The sequence below is a fragment of the Drosophila navojoa genome, chromosome 4, assembly GCF_054131105.1.
Source record: "Drosophila navojoa isolate 15081-1374.11 chromosome 4, UAZ_NAV_1.0, whole genome shotgun sequence".
Lineage (NCBI taxonomy): Eukaryota > Metazoa > Arthropoda > Insecta > Diptera > Drosophilidae > Drosophila > Drosophila navojoa.
Window position 1 is genome coordinate 2,084,960 of NC_142892.1, and position 16,931 is coordinate 2,101,890.

The window sequence follows — 16,931 nt, forward strand, 5'->3', positions numbered from 1 at the left end:
TTCCTATGTAATTTGAAAGACTCTGTTGTAGGCAATAAGACTTAAATAATAACAATACAATAAGTATTAATTAAAGTATATGTGTATTATTTTCAAGCTGAATATCGATCCTACATTGAGCTTGATTTCAGCTTCCACGCGGCCGTGGTTGCCACCTTACAAAATCGACTTGTACCATGGAAATGTACCAAACGCATATAATTGGAACAAATATTGCATAAATTTGTGTAAAAATGACCAAAATGTGTATTTTACTATCTTAATGTTGGACATTGTTGATAAAAACCAAAATATCAACGTTACCTTGGTACTAATGTCAGCGATTATTATATTACATTTGTACCACGTGCAGGAGAATATTTACAGCTTGATTGATTTGTCGATTACTTAGGACACCCGATATTTTAAGCTATCGTTGGCTGTCTCTCAACCAAAATGGACGAAACACGATGGACGCGTAAGAATTATAAATTATAAATTTGTTTTCTAATTAATATGGTAAATATAAAATATAAATTGGATTCTTATAGCACGACTGGTAAACTGTGGCATCGAGTACCAGCCCATTGCGGTGCAGTATAGAAATGCGCGCAGGTTTTTCAATTGCCGACAGTACGACAGTGGACCCGGCTTGAACTGGGTCGAAATTGTCGTCCATCACGAGGGGACACTCAATTTTACAGCTAATCCCAAGGACCTGATATTGAATGCTATCTATGAGGCGGTGGAGAATGAATCTTTCTATCCCGTTAACTATCAAGTATGTTGGATCTGTATTTATTTTATTCAGTTTCTAATTTACTTTGCGCTAACTGCAGAGTGGTCAAGTGGCTGACACCTTTCTTGTACGCGCCTGTAAGCCGGCATTGGATCAGTTATTCAAGCGCAGCTTAACTCTTCGCCTCATTAATGGCGCCATGATCCCCATGGCCGTGTGGTTCAATGTGGCTAGTCATCAGAGGGATCACATTTCCCCTCCACTGATCATATCCCAGGTAAAGTATAAGTATAGTAGCTCACAATTGCATCTTAATACGTTCTCTCTTTCTGCAGGTAACCGATCGTCTCTTAAATCGCCTGGAGAACCATCGTGGCGTGGAGAACGTTTTGAACCTGAGCAAGTTTAGCAGTCATCCAGCGTTCAAATATATTGAGGTCAAATTGAAAAATTCATTCACCTTCCATCTGGTCTGCTCGACCATACACAACAATGACGATCGTCGTCGTACCATAAAGGGATTCAATTTATCCCAAAATGAACTCACTGATCTTTCACCCATGCGACTCTTTGGCGATTTTGACTATGAATTGTTGGATATAACGGGAAATTCGGTGGGTAGTTTGATAATCATAGATAACTAACTTGGACTAATGTTTCTCAATTGCAGATCCAATCCTCTAAGCGCCTTTGCAGCGATCTAGAGCGTGTGAGAGCAAAGCACCTCTATTTGGCAAATAATCCTTTAACCAAATCCAATAAGTTTCCCGATTGCCTAAGCCCTCTGATTAACAATTTTAAGTTTGTGGTAAGGCGAAAGACGAAATGAGATCTTACTTTCACATCATTATCGAGTATTATCTAATATCTGATTACTATATTCTATTAGGATGGGGTACCATTTGATAAGCTCCACAAGCTATATTCGCCGCTCAACTATGAGATTGACATGGAGTGCGACGGGGTGCGCATCGACTGGACCAACAAGTCAACGCTATTAAAGTTCAAGGATAGCAAGTATTGGCATGCCTTTCTGGTAGAGTATATATATATAAGGAATGCCAGATAACACAATTATAATAAACCCCATTATCATAGATTCCCGATGCTGATCACAAGTTCAACAAAGAGGACCTGTTTAATTTTTTCTTTGTAATGGTTTCGCCTGAATTGAGTGAATTTTATCCATGTTACTACAAGGTGAGCTGGAGGAGCTGTCAAGGATGTTCCAGGATCCTAAAGATATCCCAAATCTTTTCGACCATCTTGAACTGCAAACTTGTACTCACGTTGCTTTCCATTTTCCCAGTTTGAATATAACCAACATCGATTTCTGGTGCGGGAGTGCTTCGATCAAATTGAGCACTTGGTCAACAATTGCAATCTTGAAATGAAAATTCCTCAGATCACGTCAGATGAGCAGGAGCTCACATATCAGAACTCCGTACCCTATTATCTGCGCATGAATGTGACCGCCATGAAGCAAGGACATTTGCAGCCGAAGAAATGCATTGAGCAGGCTTTGCAGCAGCGCTTCGCTGCTACCAATCGTGTGCTGAATCTGGAGGACTTTCAAAGCTCAGAACAATTGGAGAATGTCATCGTTAGCTTAAGCTCGCCGCGCATCCTTAGCACCGTCCTGCGAATGGCATCGCGCAAATTCCTAGGCAACTGCATTGAATTGCGTTTGGGCAACAATAAGATTTTGGGCCTCAATTTGCGCACCTTATCGTTGCTGAATGGCCTGCTGGCTTTGGATCTTTCTATGAATTGGATCTATGATCTGTCGATGCTAACTGCGTTGAACGAGATTCCATTGAGGTCCTTGCGATTGCACGGCAATCCTTTGTGCAAGAAATACGTTTTGCCAAGTGAGTACATTCGGGATGTGAAGAAGGTATGTCCGGGTCTCTTGCGACTGGATGATGTGGACTTGAGCACAAAGCCGGGCTTGACACCCCAGAAGGATTTCCTCTGCGACACAGCTGGCTATGAGCTGGTGGGCGAAGATTTTTTATGTCCCTATATGCAGGACTTTGAGCTATTGGATACGCGCTTTGATCTACGCCGCTTCTACTCTGAAGAGTCGATTTTCACGCTGACTTGCAGCTATGACATCCGCCGTGCCCATCCCACAAAGCCGACGAACGAGCTGTGCAAGCGCATCAACAAATACAATTACTTCAGCAGGAATCTGCTCAAGAATTCGATGGACACGTGCCGCGTGCATTTGGGCGAACATGATATAATGCAGACTCTGATGCAGCTGCCAGAGGTAAAGCATGACTACATCTCGATGCAAACGGATGTGATGCACCACGATGAACAAGGCGCCATGGTCTATGTGACTGGCGTACTGCTCGATGGGCCGGACTTGTTGCTCGCCTTCAGCAGGCAGTTCGTGCTCAGAGTGAAGGAGACTGAGTGTGTAAGTGGAAATAGTTGCAATAGTTACTCTGGGCGGCTCTCGACTTTTAACTCATTTACAGGGCATCGGCGGAGGAGGTCAGGTCATGATTATTGCCAACGAGCGTCTCAACATTATGAATCCGACGCCAAAGCAGGAGCGAGATGCCTTCAAGGTTGTCAAGCCCCGCGAGTTGGAGCCAGAGCCTGATGACTCTTTGGAGGTCAAGGAGCACAAGCTGCATATCCTTCAGGAAATAACTGGACTGCGCCCCAAGTGGTGCACCCGTATCCTGCAAGAGGAGGCCGATTGGGACATGCGATCGGCGCTCAAACAGTTCGTTAAATTGGACGAGCAAAATAAGTTGCCAGACGAAGCATTTACTTAAGGAGCTGGGAATTTTAATTGAATAACGGATTCCTTATCTGCATTTATGACGCAGGCGCAGCTCAAGTGCGTCGAATCAAATTTCAGAGAAATTTGACGATATCAGCAACTGCGCTCGCAAAAACACTCAAAAAACTTTTAGACTCAAGAGCCAACAAATCAAATAACTGTTACCAAAATTAATCTCTGTGATTAGCAGAAATACCAAAAAGTTCTACTAATACCTGTACTTATTAATTACTTATCAAAGTACACTATAAAAATTATATTTTCCCAACTTTTGTATTATCGTAAATTTTATAATATTGCTGAGCAAGGATTAACTGCAATTGCTCGCTCTCTGCTTGCGCTCTCTTCGCTGCTCAGGCACTGCTGTGCTGTCTACACTCTGCTGCTGCTGCGCTCTGTTCTCTCACTCTCTTTCTCACTCTGTTGCTGCTGCGCTTTTTGATGCTCGATGTGCATTGCTCTGCTGCCGCTGCTCTGCTGCAGCTCTGGTGGTGGCTCTCACGATATTCGTGTTGTGCTCTGCTCTTGCCTTTCAACTGTTCCGCTACGAGCTCTGCTGCTAGCAGAGTTGCGCTCTCACACGTCGTGCTTTGCTATAAATGCTCGTGCCTTACGCTGTTTCGTTTCAGTTCCATTCGAGACGCGTTCGTGTGCGGTTGAGTTGCGTTACGTTACGCTGCCCGTTTGACTGTTTAACCGCTTTGTGTGAAACGGTTGAGAAATCAAATTAATATACGCGCTGCCGCCGAGTGCATTTCAAATATTTACGTATATATAGGTCTGTTGTTAACGTTGCCATTTTAGAAATTTATTCATTAATAAAACCAAATATAAATAGCAAGTGCACAAGTGCCCCATTAATTATTAAACACAACAAAAACAAAGAACAAGAATTCGAATACCATTTGTTTATGTGCGAGAAAACCTGTTTGTCGTCAAATATTAATAATAGTCTAATATTAGTTATATAACAGACTCGATACGCCTTAGACTCTCGCATCGACACGACATTTGATTTGACTAACAACAACAACAACAACAACCACAACAACAATGAAATCAACATTGTAATTTTTGTCTCGACTTTTTGATGAGCTCAACAAAATGCTCAACCGAATTCCCGGCTAATTTTCTTGTGAGCCACCTTTTTGCATATGAATGAAAAATCGCTGAAATTTGATTTAGAAGGCGTGGCGGGGCGGGGGGCACGACATAAATCAAGTCTTTGGTAACATTTTGTTTTGGTTTTTTTGTGTGTTGTTCTTCTGCTGCTTCTTCACGCAGCGTGTGATTTTTTACCCTAGCCAAAGGTATTTTAACTAAGTCGTAAAGTATGTCAAATATTTGGTACTCTACAGAGTTTGTAATTATATATGGAAGAGTTGCTCGAGCATTGGAGTTGTTGCAGCCATGTCTAACTGTGTTTGTTGTTACCTTGTTATTTTCTGTCTCAAAGATTTATAGCCACAATTAAATTTGATGTCAAGCCGGGGAAAGCTGTGCTAGTTCCTATTATTTATTCAAGTGTGATGTGACAATTTAGCAAATATTTATATTATATTTAATTGTTGTACGAAGAAAACTTTGCTCATTTCAAATACTTTACGAAGTGATATTAAACTTGGTTATAATATTGAATTTTCGGATATAGTTTCTTAGCTTGGATATAGTTTCATTACAATAGATCTTATATTTCCATATATTTAGCACTTTCTTCAATTAATAGCACAAGCCTTTGTTCTAGACTGATTCGCAAATATAATTATTTACCATATTCCTATCTTATCTCTATGCAGTGTATTGCATTTTCGTTTAATTCTTGCAGATCTCTCAACTCTTTTGTCTTTTAAACGATTTCCGCTGGAAAGAGTTGTTTATCGGCCATTAGCCTAGGTTTACTGAACTCTCCTCTAGGCAGCCGAAATTGCGGGGCTTGGTTAAACAGTTGGTAAAACGGCTCAAACCTCTCGCTGACTCAGTTTACTCTCTCTCCCTCTCTCTCTCTCTCTCTCTCTCTCTCTCTCTCTCTCTCTCTCTCTAATCGCATGCAAATCGCACGCGTTTTTGTTTTTGTTTTTTTTTTTTTGCACGCATTCTAAAGCGCGCGCAATCAAAATAATTAACTGGCACTCAAATGAATTAACAAATTCCCAAAAAAAAAAAAAAAAAAAAAAAAATGAAAGAATGAAACGAAATAGAATAGCGAAACTTGAAATAGAAATGAATATAATGCCTGTGCATGATATTATGTGGAACAATTAAAAAGTTTTTGTCGTTCTCGTTGTCGCGTTGTACACGGCCCGAGATAAGCTAAACAAATCGCTCGGCCCTAGGATAAACAGTGGTCATGCCACGCCCACATGCCCACACAATGTGCCCACGCCAGGTATACAGATTTATGACTTGCCACGAGGCAGTGCAGCACGCGACTTCCCACAACCCGAAAAAAGAAGGAAAATAAGATCCAGATATTATAATAGCCCGCTTGGAGCTAATTAAACAAGCTCGTCTCCCACTTGTTCTTCCTCCTCTTCTTCTTCTTCTTCTCTTTTGTGGCTCATTAAACCTTGGACAAACTGGTAAAAACTAAAGATAAATAGATGAAAAGCGAGTCATGTTGTCGTAGGGCTTAAGCGACGAGACGATGTGCTGTAGTTCGTCTAAGCAGTGTTGGAAAGCTGACGTATTTAGACTGAGCAATAGGGCTTTATAATAGACTCTACACGCGGGTCTGGCTGCTCGACTTTGAGCACATTCCTTATATCAGTAGGTAGTCTAATGTGAGCACGCAGCTTCCCAATTTTAATTGATGTAACCAGTAAACCAAATATTTTCTTATATTTAAGGACTTAAAGACTATTCACTTGCCAAATGGGAGCCCTATAGCTGCTATAGTTTTCGAGTTATAAAGTTATGAGTTATGAGTTAAGAGGTAAAAATAGAAGCAAAGAAAAGCGTATTGAGAAGTTCAGCAAATGAAGTGAGCAGAGCCCTAGAATACAATATGTATGTAGAATAAAGAAAGCTGAGCAGGAAGCCTGACTGTTCTTATATAGAGTAAGCCCAGCTAGGGCAGATAGAGGATCTCACATAGAAGACACAGAGAATCAAGCTGGACCTGCTTCAGTTGTTTTCAAGCAATTTCTGATCTTTATCAAACACAAATAATATAAGCCAGATGCACTCGTCTCTAGGCTAATCCCAGACCCACACATATATAAAACTGGCATGCCCCGCTGGAAGGCATTTACCTAGGGTATCAAAACAAATAACTGTATGCAAGAATGTCGCACAACACAGTTGCTTGCTTTGATAGTGTGTGTGAAGGTGTATGGGAATAGATGGGCGCATGTGTGTGTGTGTGTGTGTGTGTGTGTGTGTGTATGCCTTAACTATTTGTTTTGTGTCGCGTTGTTTGCTGTTAGCGCTTCAAGTGTGTGGCTACCTGATCGCAGCTCGACTTTTAGGCCAACATGAAAATTGGTTTTCGACGACTTTGGAAAACCGGTTTTTCCTTTACCTCACGTCATTTCACACCCTCACATGGGTTGTGAACAGTTTCCATAGTTTTCACATTTGTCACTTTTCATTTTTCATTCGAACTAAAATAAAATTGAATATATTTTGCAAAATTTGTCAAGAGAGAGAAAAAAAAAAGAAATGCTTTGCTTTTGGACTCTTCGAGTGTAGATATAATTGTTTTTGGCCCCGTTGCCAAATAGAATTTTGGCATTAGACGTTTAGTGGCAGTATCTGCACTTAACCTTAACCAAAATCAAGAGCAGAAGCAGAGAGAGAACGAGATGGATAGATAGAGAGATAGAAAGAGAAAGCGAAAGGGAAACAGAGAAACAAACAGTTTTCCCACTTTTTCCGCTTTTATGCGCTGAAAATAGCGTTTGATGTCAAATTTAGCTCTGCCTTCGAGTCTTTCTCTTTCTTGTTTAATGGGTATTACTTAATATTTGATTTGAAAATGTTTTCAATTTCAATTTGCTACATAAGACACAAACATTCGCTTTCAGCTAAGAATTTTTATTTGTATTTTTATTTATTTTTAAGTTTTTACGACACGCTCATCTTTTGTTTTTTGCCAAATAATTTTTTTTTTGGTTTAGTTCATTACGGAATTCAGAAAAATACACGAAAACTCTTACAAAATTCCAATAGTCAAAATAAAATTTGTGTGTGTGGAAATTTTTGTTTGTGACCCTGCCCAACCTCAGCGCCCCCCGCCTCCTGCCCACAACCACATATCAATAGCTAACTATACCCTTAAGGTCAACACTTTAAATAGAGAATGAGCGAGTGAGAGAGAGAGAGAGGGCGAGAGCGGGCGGAAGAGCCAGACAGACATTGAGACGATCAATATGTATATATAGGGAGAGAAGTGATAAATTAAAATGTCTTTTTGCCCACTGAGCGAAGATCAAGCGCTTCATTGGGGAATCGTCTGACATGTCTAATTTCAAATGCGGCACAGACATGTCTCCCAAACTTGATTACAATTGGATGTACATATATATGTATGTGCATGTGTGTGCGTATATATAGTATATACATGTATCCTAAAGGGTTCGCCCATGTCTCTTGCATACTAACTAGACGCAGATCAATGAAATCTCCATTCCCAAGTCTAGACAATTTTTATTTTTTATTTAATTTCAGTTCATTATTATATAAATTTCCTTGCTATCGTTCCGGCTGAAGAGCTGCTGTACAGCATATTTAATTATATAATTCCGGTATATATGTATGTACATATATACATATATTCCTATCAAGTGCTTACATTCGATTTTCATCTTATGCTAATTGACCGCTTTAAAATCTCTGTTGATACACACAACAGTTTGCATATTTTCGCTAATTGGTACACTGAGAGAAAAGCTCACTAGGAAACTCAAATGCAAAATCAATATATCTATAAGCATTGCTATGTATATATATATCAATTATTAATGATTTTTTTTTATCAATATAAATACAAAACAATTTTTATATACATTTTAAATTTAATTAAAAAATTAGAAAAAAACAAGTAAGAAAGATCTAGTCGAGACTGCTCGACTACGAGATCCCCTGAACCCTACAACCAACTGATATTTCAATAATAATTAGCACACGCACACACACACACACACACACGAATACAAACAAACAAACGCACACACATACACATACAAACAAACACACGCATACACACACACTCACATATACAGGCGATTGCGCTTGAGTTGCGCTTCAGTGTGGCAATATTATGAGAACTTATTCGTTGAATAATTTAATTTCTAATCTAATCATAATTCTAAGTAATCATAATGTTGAAATGTATGTGTATACCGAAGCACAAGTCTCTAGTATTTGATATACGACTTTTACAAAGATGAGGGTGAGGGGGTTGATTAAGGGGTGGGGGGTAAATTTTAACAAAAACCGAAATTGTATGACATGCGTCTTAATATACATTTTAAATTTGGAGACTCTAGCTTGAAAGATGTAGGAGATATAATTTTTAAAGTGATCTTCGATAAGGTTTTTTATCGATAAAAAAGTATCGGAATGAGTTATCGTTTTTTAGTGATAAACTCGATATCCGCGTGATATATACGGACATTTTAAAAAAAAGTTGAAGTCTCTAGCTCTTATATCTTCTGAAATCGACGCGTTCAAACATACGGACAGACGGACGGACGGACGGACGGACGGACGGACGGACGGACAGACAGACGGACAGGGCTAAATCGACTCAGCTCGTCGCCCTGATCAAGAATATATATACTTTGTGGGGTCTGCCACGCCTCCTTCTGCCCGTTACATACATTTTAACAAAACCATTATACCCTGATTTCCCATTTTCAATGGGTTCAGGGTATAAATATATATATATATTTAAGTGTGCTAAGTAAATCATTTTTGCATTCATTTAATATTATAAATTTTTTTGATCAAGTTTTGATCTACTATTCTAGCTATTTTCCTAAAATATTTCCTATTATTATTAGATTTTTTTTATTCACATATTTCTCTGCCGATGCTATTAGTTTCACATAGTAGCTTATTTCAGTGCCAACAACAAATTTTGTTAACCCACTGTCAGATTTGACAGGCACTTGCAAATTAAGCAGCGATTATTTAGCGCTAAGCGTTTAAAAACGCGCTAGAAACGCTAAGAAAACGCTTGGCACTTGCGTGTTTATCAATCAACTAGAAATGCTCGAAGCTCATATCTAACAGTGTTGCGTAATCTCTAAAAAATTGCAGAGCTGAGTTCAATGATCGATAGAGCGAGAGAAAGAGAGAGAGAGAGAGAGAGAGAGAGAGAGAGAGAGAGAGAGAGAGAGAGAGAGAGAGAGAGAGAGTCAGATCTCTCTTTGTTTTTGGAGCTCTGGCTATCTGCGTGCCTCCATAACAAATCAATTAAATTATGATTGGAGCTCTATTTTATTGGACTTTTTGTTTTTGTTTTTTTGGTCAGTTTGTACCATATGAAATCTGTGGCAGCTGGCAGCATAAATATTAGTTATATATGTATATGTATATATATTTCGGCACGAGGAAGAAAATTTTTCGCATGCGAAATTTTCTGCGTAAAATTAAGCAAAAATTAGTAAATGTCACGTACGTCGAATGAAAACATAAATAAATTAATAAATCAACTAAGGCATAGTAAAAACAAATGAGAAATAGCACGAATTAAATTGTATTTATAACGATGAAATATGAACAAGTGTATAACTAACTATATATGTATATGTGTATAAATATATATATGTGTATATATGTAAATATATTTATACACAGGATTTTATTTAAAAATGATTTCAGAATATAAACATAAATTTAGAGCTTAAGTTATGGCAGAGTTTAATAGTTTTACTCATATATTATAAATCATATATATTTTGTTGAGGCAAAAATCGCTCAACATTTATTCAACATGAATTTTATAGTTTTAATAATGGAATTTTTATTAGGCAGTATGCAAATAATATATACATATATGTATATGTTTATACAGCTGTGATAGTTTTAAGTACCATTACCTTTTAAATACCACTAAATATCAATGCGAATATGGATTTTTATCTGCTTTAAAGCTAGCAAATAATAGAGCTATTTACATAACTGTTTAATGCTTTCATAAATAAGTTCGGAATTTTCATAAAAAAAAAAATGTTAACTCATTTGCGAAAGTGAACTGAGTAATGAGTGAAAAATTTGGACCCTATAAAGACTATTGATCGAATATATCTCTATACTATATATTATACTATATAGATTTAAACAAATCCTAAAATATCTTGAGCATTATTTTATGATAAAGACTATAAAGACCAATTAGGTATGGTGGATAGAGGGCGTGGCATATCAGAGAATGCAGTCGGCAAAGCTCTTACATATTTCTGATCATAAATATAAAATAATCACAAACAATAAAATTTTGATTTGAAATTGATTTCATATAATTTTTATTACTACATAGACCTTATATGAGCCCCCTAAACGATTCAACTGTCTTTTTTTATATATTTAATCCATGGCAAGTGTCAATAAGAAATGCTAAAGCACTGTCTCGTTGCGATAGAACGAACATACTCGAGTCTTATCAGGCATATATGTATGTGTATGTATGTATGTGTATATGTCCACTTTTCGATTTCAAAGTTGTCTGTCGCAACGCGTTGTACATATCATAATACCCACAAGGCAAGGAGGGTACATATAAGGAATATAATAAAGCGATTTTAATGGCTATTTTAAAACGCATAAACGCGATTTGCAGTTGCCTTGTCGGCGGAGGATGGGCAAGGCTCGCGGGGGCAGCTTAGATTGTTAACTGTAGCTATACAGATATAGGCAGAATAGTATATATAATTGTGTGTATATACGTATGTACCGTATAGATAGTGCTCTCGCAGTGATCTAAGCAGATGCGCGCCGTTCAAATTGGAATTTTAATTTCGCATTGAGAAAACAAAGGCGACGCATTCAATTGCACGAATCAAACGGGCCTCGAGAGGCGGCACACTTGGGAGTGGGTGGGAATATTACATTGGCAATTGGAGGGTAGCCGCAGCTATCCCCACATTGCCTCAATCCAGCCCAGCCTCTACCCCCGCCAGCGCCATTCAATGTGCAATTAATCGCTAAGACGGTCTTGAAATATAAATAAGTTGAGTAGGCATGTGCCTGGCGGGCATGACTGACTGCATAATACTCATTATAGAGTGGAATCGATTAGCTGTGATCGCAGATATTTCTATATAGCTATATACATATTCATATTCTTGGATACTCAGTAATAATCTATAATCTTATAGCAGCTGAAAGATATCTTAAATTGCCACGCCCCTAAAGGGTGTATGAGAGTATAAGATCCACATATAAAGTCTCTAATGGAAAAATTAGTATATTAGGTGTCATGTATGCCTTGACATTACACCAAACTAATATACCCTCATCACAGTCTGAACGTGTATCAAATGCTGTTTTGCTTTGCATCTCAGTTTCCATACGATTCGGATTCGGATCTTCTCGATTCTCCATCTGCACAGCTGGCCTTCGGAAATAGTTTTTGGTGTTGGCCTCGCGTTGTTCGTCTAATTGAAATTGGAAAATTGCGACTGACAGCACTTAGTGCAGCTTTACTCGTGGCCTGCCTCCCATCGCCCATCACCCATCGCCCAGCTCCATTTCGTGTGCCCCACTCCCGTCTCCTGCTCCATTTGCTGTCTGACGTCACGAATGTGACGCGAGTTGTTGCACAATTGCATTAGGGCAGCGTCTGCCGAAGTTGTTATTGTAAACAATGAGCACAGATGTGCGTTCATCTCCATAGATACCCTGTAATTGGAGGTGTGCATGGGCTAGTTTTGAATGGATGGGAGGTATGTGAGATATAGAAGTAGATCTCAGCTGTCTATACAAATTAGGTAGGCAAAAGGAGAAAATGAAGTGAACACAGCCCTGTATACCCTGTAGTTCGAGTAGAACTTGAGGTCGCTTGGTAGCCAAAGAAATTATTGAATGAGATTTCACTTAACATAAATCTATCAAAGTATATTTCTAATTATTATCAACAGGGTATCATATGATTTATAGTCCAATCTTCTTCTCGCTTCTCTTCGATCTATTTTTGGTCTCAAAAACTAAAAACTAAAAAGTTGTTGTTGTCTTCTCGATTTAATAGTTTTTTTTTCACAGTTTTGATTTTATGTGTGTTTATTTTGATTGGCAGCAATTTATTTACTTTTGCATTGTGGCAGCACACAGACACAGAATGCATATACCCCACAGTCCCACAGAGACACACAAATATCGGTATATATATGTGTACATAGATAGATTTCGAATTCAACTGTTTATTGAACTATGCGAAAGACCTTCAATGGGCAGGCGGAATACATTGAGGTTTTATAAATTGTGGAGAGACCGATCTTGAATGCAATTTCAATTACAGGGTATTTACGGGATATTTTTATTTAGCTGGCTCCTTGGGATATTTGGTATTGTAGAGCGGTATATAGTTGGTTATGAGACGCCAGTCGGTAAAATAGATGACGGCCAGGCCAGCAGCCATGCCAAAGGTGGCAGCGGATGGTATGCTGTGGGCGTGGCAAGTAAAATATATTGGGTAGATATATATATTGAGATGGCTATAGCTACTTACAAGACTGTGACCATTGTCTTTTGAGCCTTGGTGGGCTTCAGCTTAGCTAACAACTGCTTGATAGACATTTTCGAGACTTTTTGGGGCAAATAGAAAGTGCGTAAGACAAATTTGTATGAGTTCTTTAGAGCTGTCAGTTAGCTAGGGAGCCAAGCCTACTGCATTTGACAGATGTTTAGAGAAGTGTATGGAGAGGGGCTAGAAACGTCTAGAGGTACAGGGAGGGGTGAAGCAAGCGCATAGAATATAAGGGAAAGTCTGGATGGATTTCCAGGAGGAGTCTAGGAGAGGCGTAGCAGAGAATATTTGTTGAGGGGTGTATGAAGAAGTAAAGCAGTTTGTGTTGGAAGGGTCCAAAGATATTGAATGATTCTTAGAAAGGAGCCTTAAAAAGGAGGAAAACTGGAGGTCTACAATAGAGAAGAAAATGTAGGAAATGGTCTTGTAAATATTATGGGAAGTGATACAGAAAAAAAGTTGAAAAAGAAGAAATAATGAAAGAAATCTTGAAAGGGGCCTGGAAAATAGATTAGGAATTGATCTACAAATGGATTTTGGCACGAATAGATGATGGAAGAGGTATGAGGGACAAGAGAGTCCAAATAGAGGTCAGGGCAAATAACTATAGAGTACTTTAATATCTAAGTTGTACAGTTAAACAAATTATATCGTATGTAAAGAGCGTTTACAGTTAATTAAAATAGTAAATAAAATTTTTATTAATTATGCGAACATTGTGTCATCATTAAGAGAGCGAGTTTTAGAGGGTGTTTTGAGTGACAAGCGTGGGGTGAGGGCAAGACATTACGGAAGATTTAATGGAGGTGTCCAGCAAAGGGTCTACAGAGAGATGATACTATGAATAAAAACTATCGTATACAAATTGGTTTAATCAAGTTTATATTGTCAATTGATTAAGGACAGACTCGAGGAAGGCGTCGCTCGAGCGTATCACTTGGGTGTACGTAGTTCCCATCGATTGTAAATTAATTTGGATGCGGGTAACGCTCTATGTAAACATATTGTGCTACAAATTGAAACATTACATGGGCTTATTTTAATGACACAAACAACTCGCCTGGCAGAGGGAAACGGGGCAATCAAAGAGGATGAGGGAGGGGGAGGCGTTAGTGGGATTTTATGATGACTAAGGTTAGCTGAAGCCGGGCAAAACTGCAGCAATTTGTCAGTCGCAAAATCATTAGCCTAATTTCCAGCTGTATGTGTGTCAGCATGAGTGTGTGTGTGTGTGTGTGTGTGTGTGTGTGTGTGTGTGTGTGTATGCGTGTGTGCTAGCATTTTCTTATGGGTAGAAAGGAAAAAAAAAAAAATTCGTATTGGGGCCCTGCCCTTTATTGTCTTGACTCAACTCAACTCCTTGGCAGACGCGCAGAGTAAAGCAATTTAAATGCCACACCTAGTGACCGCCTTCCACCTCTACACACACACACACACACACACACAGAGACACAGAGACACACACCTGTTCAGTTGTTCAGCTGTCCCTGTCCACACATATGACATCTGGACGACAGTTCAAGGATATTCGACAAAATCCTGGGCTGGGCCCACTTAAATTTCATTGAAATTTTTACACCAACGATTACTTACCTTACCTTTGCACCCCCATTGCAGTCATGCGTCTGCTTTTGCTCCTGATGATGGCCTGCCTGGCCTATGGGCAGCAGCAGCAGGACTACTGCTTTGGCAAGGATACGGAACGGCCACAGACGCGCCAGTTCAGCTCGAAGACGGCCTACCAGATCGTCAAGGGCACCAACATGGACAAGCAGTACCAGGTGCCCGGCTGTGAGCCGAAGAAGATGTGGATCTACCACAGACATGGCACACGTCTGCCCACGCCAGGCACCATCAGGGAGGCGCCTAGACTGGAGGAGGTGGGTGCCCAGTCCTCTTCCCAACTGAACGCATCTCTAATGGTTTTTCATTTGTCCTCCTTGTAGCTACGCGATGCCATTATCAAAAACTATCGCGTGCTCCGCACCAAGCCCGACGAGAATGCTCTGTGCCTCATCGATCTCACTGCCATCCAGATGTGGAAATGGAATGCGAGCATTACGGTTGACATTGCGGAGCATTTGACCAGCCAGGGCTACGAGGATATGCGCGGCACAGCCAAGCTCTACCAGCGCTACTATCCCACAGTGCTGCCCGGCAAATACAATGACAGCTACTATTTGGTAAGAATGAGGAATAAATTCGAATACATGATATGATCTATAAGAAATAGAGACTCCAAGTATTATCCCTGGCATGCTCTACATGAACTAGCTTTTCAAGTCTATTATAGACCCTAAAGAGATACGATTTGTAATCCCTTTCTCTTCGCTCCCCTCTCCAGTTCCGTCACACGGACACTCAGCGCACCGCGGAGAGCTTCAAGGGCTTTGCCGAGGGTCTCTTCGGAGATGCGAGTGTGGCCACGGCTGCGGATATACCCGACAAGGATTTGCTGCTGCGTCCCTATGACTACTGCTCGGACTTCAAGGACAAGAACTACAAGGGCGAGGGCTCCGAGTACCAGAAATATCGCACAAGCGCCATCTGGAATCGCACCATGGCTGATATTACGAAACGACTTGGGTGAGTGCAGAGTGAGCTGAGCTCAAATCCCAATCCGTTGCTAACGCTCCGTCCCTTCTCACCCTGCACAGCTTCACATTCCTGGCCGAGGATGACATCAAGTTGATGTTCGATATGTGCCGCTATGAGCAGGCCTGGCGGGTGGATCGCACGAGTGTGTGGTGCGGCGTGTTCCTGCCGGAGCAGGTGACCGTGCTGGAATATGCCGAGGATCTGAAGTACTACTACGGCACGGGCTACGGCTTCGAGGAGAACACTCGCTTCAATTGCCGTGCCGTCCAGGACATGGTCGCTCGCCTGAGCAGTCCCGTTTCGCCACATGTTGTGGCCTACTTCGCGCACTCGTCGGGTCTGCAGACGCTGCTCACGGCGCTGGGCATCAACAAGGACGACATCAAGCTGCGCGCGGATAACTACGATTCCACGGCCAGTCGTCGCTGGAAGACCAGCCAGCTGGGTCCATTTGCCGCCAACTTTGTGGGCGTCAAATACCACTGCCCCGCCTCGCTGGAGAAGGAGAAGGTTGTCTTCTTCCTCAATCAGAATGCCGTTCAGCTGGACTGGTGCAACGTCGGCCTGTGCAACTGGTCGGACGTACTCGCCCAGTACAAGACCATTTTGGAGGCCGACTGTGATGAGTATTACTGTCGATCGGCTGCATCCGTGGGCCGTGCCTCGATGCTGGTCACCGGACTAATCGCTGCCATTGTCTACTTAATGCACTAGAAACTGGCAAGGATCGGGAGTGGATCTGTCAAGGCTCCATAGAAGTTTTCCCAAAAACTCCGACACAGAACCGTCACCGATCCAACTTAGTTTAGTCTCTAATATGTAATGTACAAAATTCGTACCAAAAAAACAAAATCAAAAAAACATAGCGACGAAAAAACATCGCATGGTGCGTTGGAGGCATTAAAAGTATTTTTCAATTTATGTAAATTTTCTACTTATAACAAACACTTCTTACACAGCAATTAGACAAGAAACAAAAAACACACAGACACACACAAACAAACACACAAATAGCTTTTTTAAATTAATTATTAAACTCTGCTTGTGACAACTTAATACAAATGTTAACAATTAAATAGCTTTATAAAAATAAAATATGTAATAAAACGATTTTAAGAGAA

General features: G+C 40.2%; 3 protein-coding genes across 3 annotated transcripts; 2 read left to right on the plus strand and 1 right to left on the minus strand.

Moving 5' to 3' along the window:
- Positions 1 to 234: 234 nt before the first annotated feature.
- On the plus strand, positions 235 to 3,789 carry nxf2 (nuclear RNA export factor 2). Its single transcript, XM_018099496.2, has 9 exons — positions 235 to 457; positions 531 to 760; positions 819 to 995; positions 1,054 to 1,332; positions 1,389 to 1,526; positions 1,608 to 1,754; positions 1,817 to 1,918; positions 2,028 to 3,146; positions 3,208 to 3,789. Exons 1-9 carry the CDS (start codon positions 436 to 438, stop codon positions 3,511 to 3,513), a joined length of 2,520 nt encoding a protein of 839 aa, XP_017954985.1. The 5' UTR covers positions 235 to 435; the 3' UTR covers positions 3,514 to 3,789.
- Positions 3,790 to 4,134: 345 nt separating this feature from the next.
- Mipp1 (Multiple inositol polyphosphate phosphatase 1) lies at positions 4,135 to 16,931 on the plus strand. Its single transcript, XM_018102590.3, has 5 exons — positions 4,135 to 4,299; positions 14,830 to 15,092; positions 15,159 to 15,395; positions 15,557 to 15,798; positions 15,870 to 16,931. The coding sequence occupies exons 2-5, from the start codon at positions 14,832 to 14,834 to the stop codon at positions 16,522 to 16,524; spliced, it is 1,395 nt and encodes a 464-aa protein (XP_017958079.1). The 5' UTR covers positions 4,135 to 4,299; positions 14,830 to 14,831; the 3' UTR covers positions 16,525 to 16,931.
- UQCR-6.4L (Ubiquinol-cytochrome c reductase 6.4 kDa subunit-like) lies at positions 12,845 to 13,357 on the minus strand. The gene is made up of 2 exons (XM_018102591.3): positions 13,195 to 13,357; positions 12,845 to 13,129 (listed from the first exon to the last, which is right to left on the minus strand). Exons 1-2 carry the CDS (start codon positions 13,260 to 13,262, stop codon positions 13,003 to 13,005), a joined length of 195 nt encoding a protein of 64 aa, XP_017958080.1. The 5' UTR covers positions 13,263 to 13,357; the 3' UTR covers positions 12,845 to 13,002.

Excerpts from the sequence above, each read along its gene's own strand:
- nxf2 (XM_018099496.2), top strand. The coding sequence starts at position 436 with ATGGACGAAACACGATGGACGC. Across the intron at positions 996-1,053 it reads CTCCACTGATCATATCCCAG|GTAACCGATCGTCTCTTAAA; the intron begins GTAAAGTATAAG and ends CTCTTTCTGCAG. Across the intron at positions 1,755-1,816 it reads AGTATTGGCATGCCTTTCTG|ATTCCCGATGCTGATCACAA; the intron begins GTAGAGTATATA and ends CCATTATCATAG.
- UQCR-6.4L (XM_018102591.3), bottom strand. The coding sequence starts at position 13,262 with ATGTCTATCAAGCAGTTGTTAGCTAAGCTGAAGCCCACCAAGGCTCAA. Across the intron at positions 13,130-13,194 it reads AAGACAATGGTCACAGTCTT|CATACCATCCGCTGCCACCT; the intron begins GTAAGTAGCTAT and ends CCACGCCCACAG.
- Mipp1 (XM_018102590.3), top strand. The coding sequence starts at position 14,832 with ATGCGTCTGCTTTTGCTCCTGATGATGGCCTGCCTGGCCTATGGGCAG. Across the intron at positions 15,093-15,158 it reads AGGCGCCTAGACTGGAGGAG|CTACGCGATGCCATTATCAA; the intron begins GTGGGTGCCCAG and ends TCCTCCTTGTAG. Across the intron at positions 15,799-15,869 it reads GATATTACGAAACGACTTGG|CTTCACATTCCTGGCCGAGG; the intron begins GTGAGTGCAGAG and ends CACCCTGCACAG.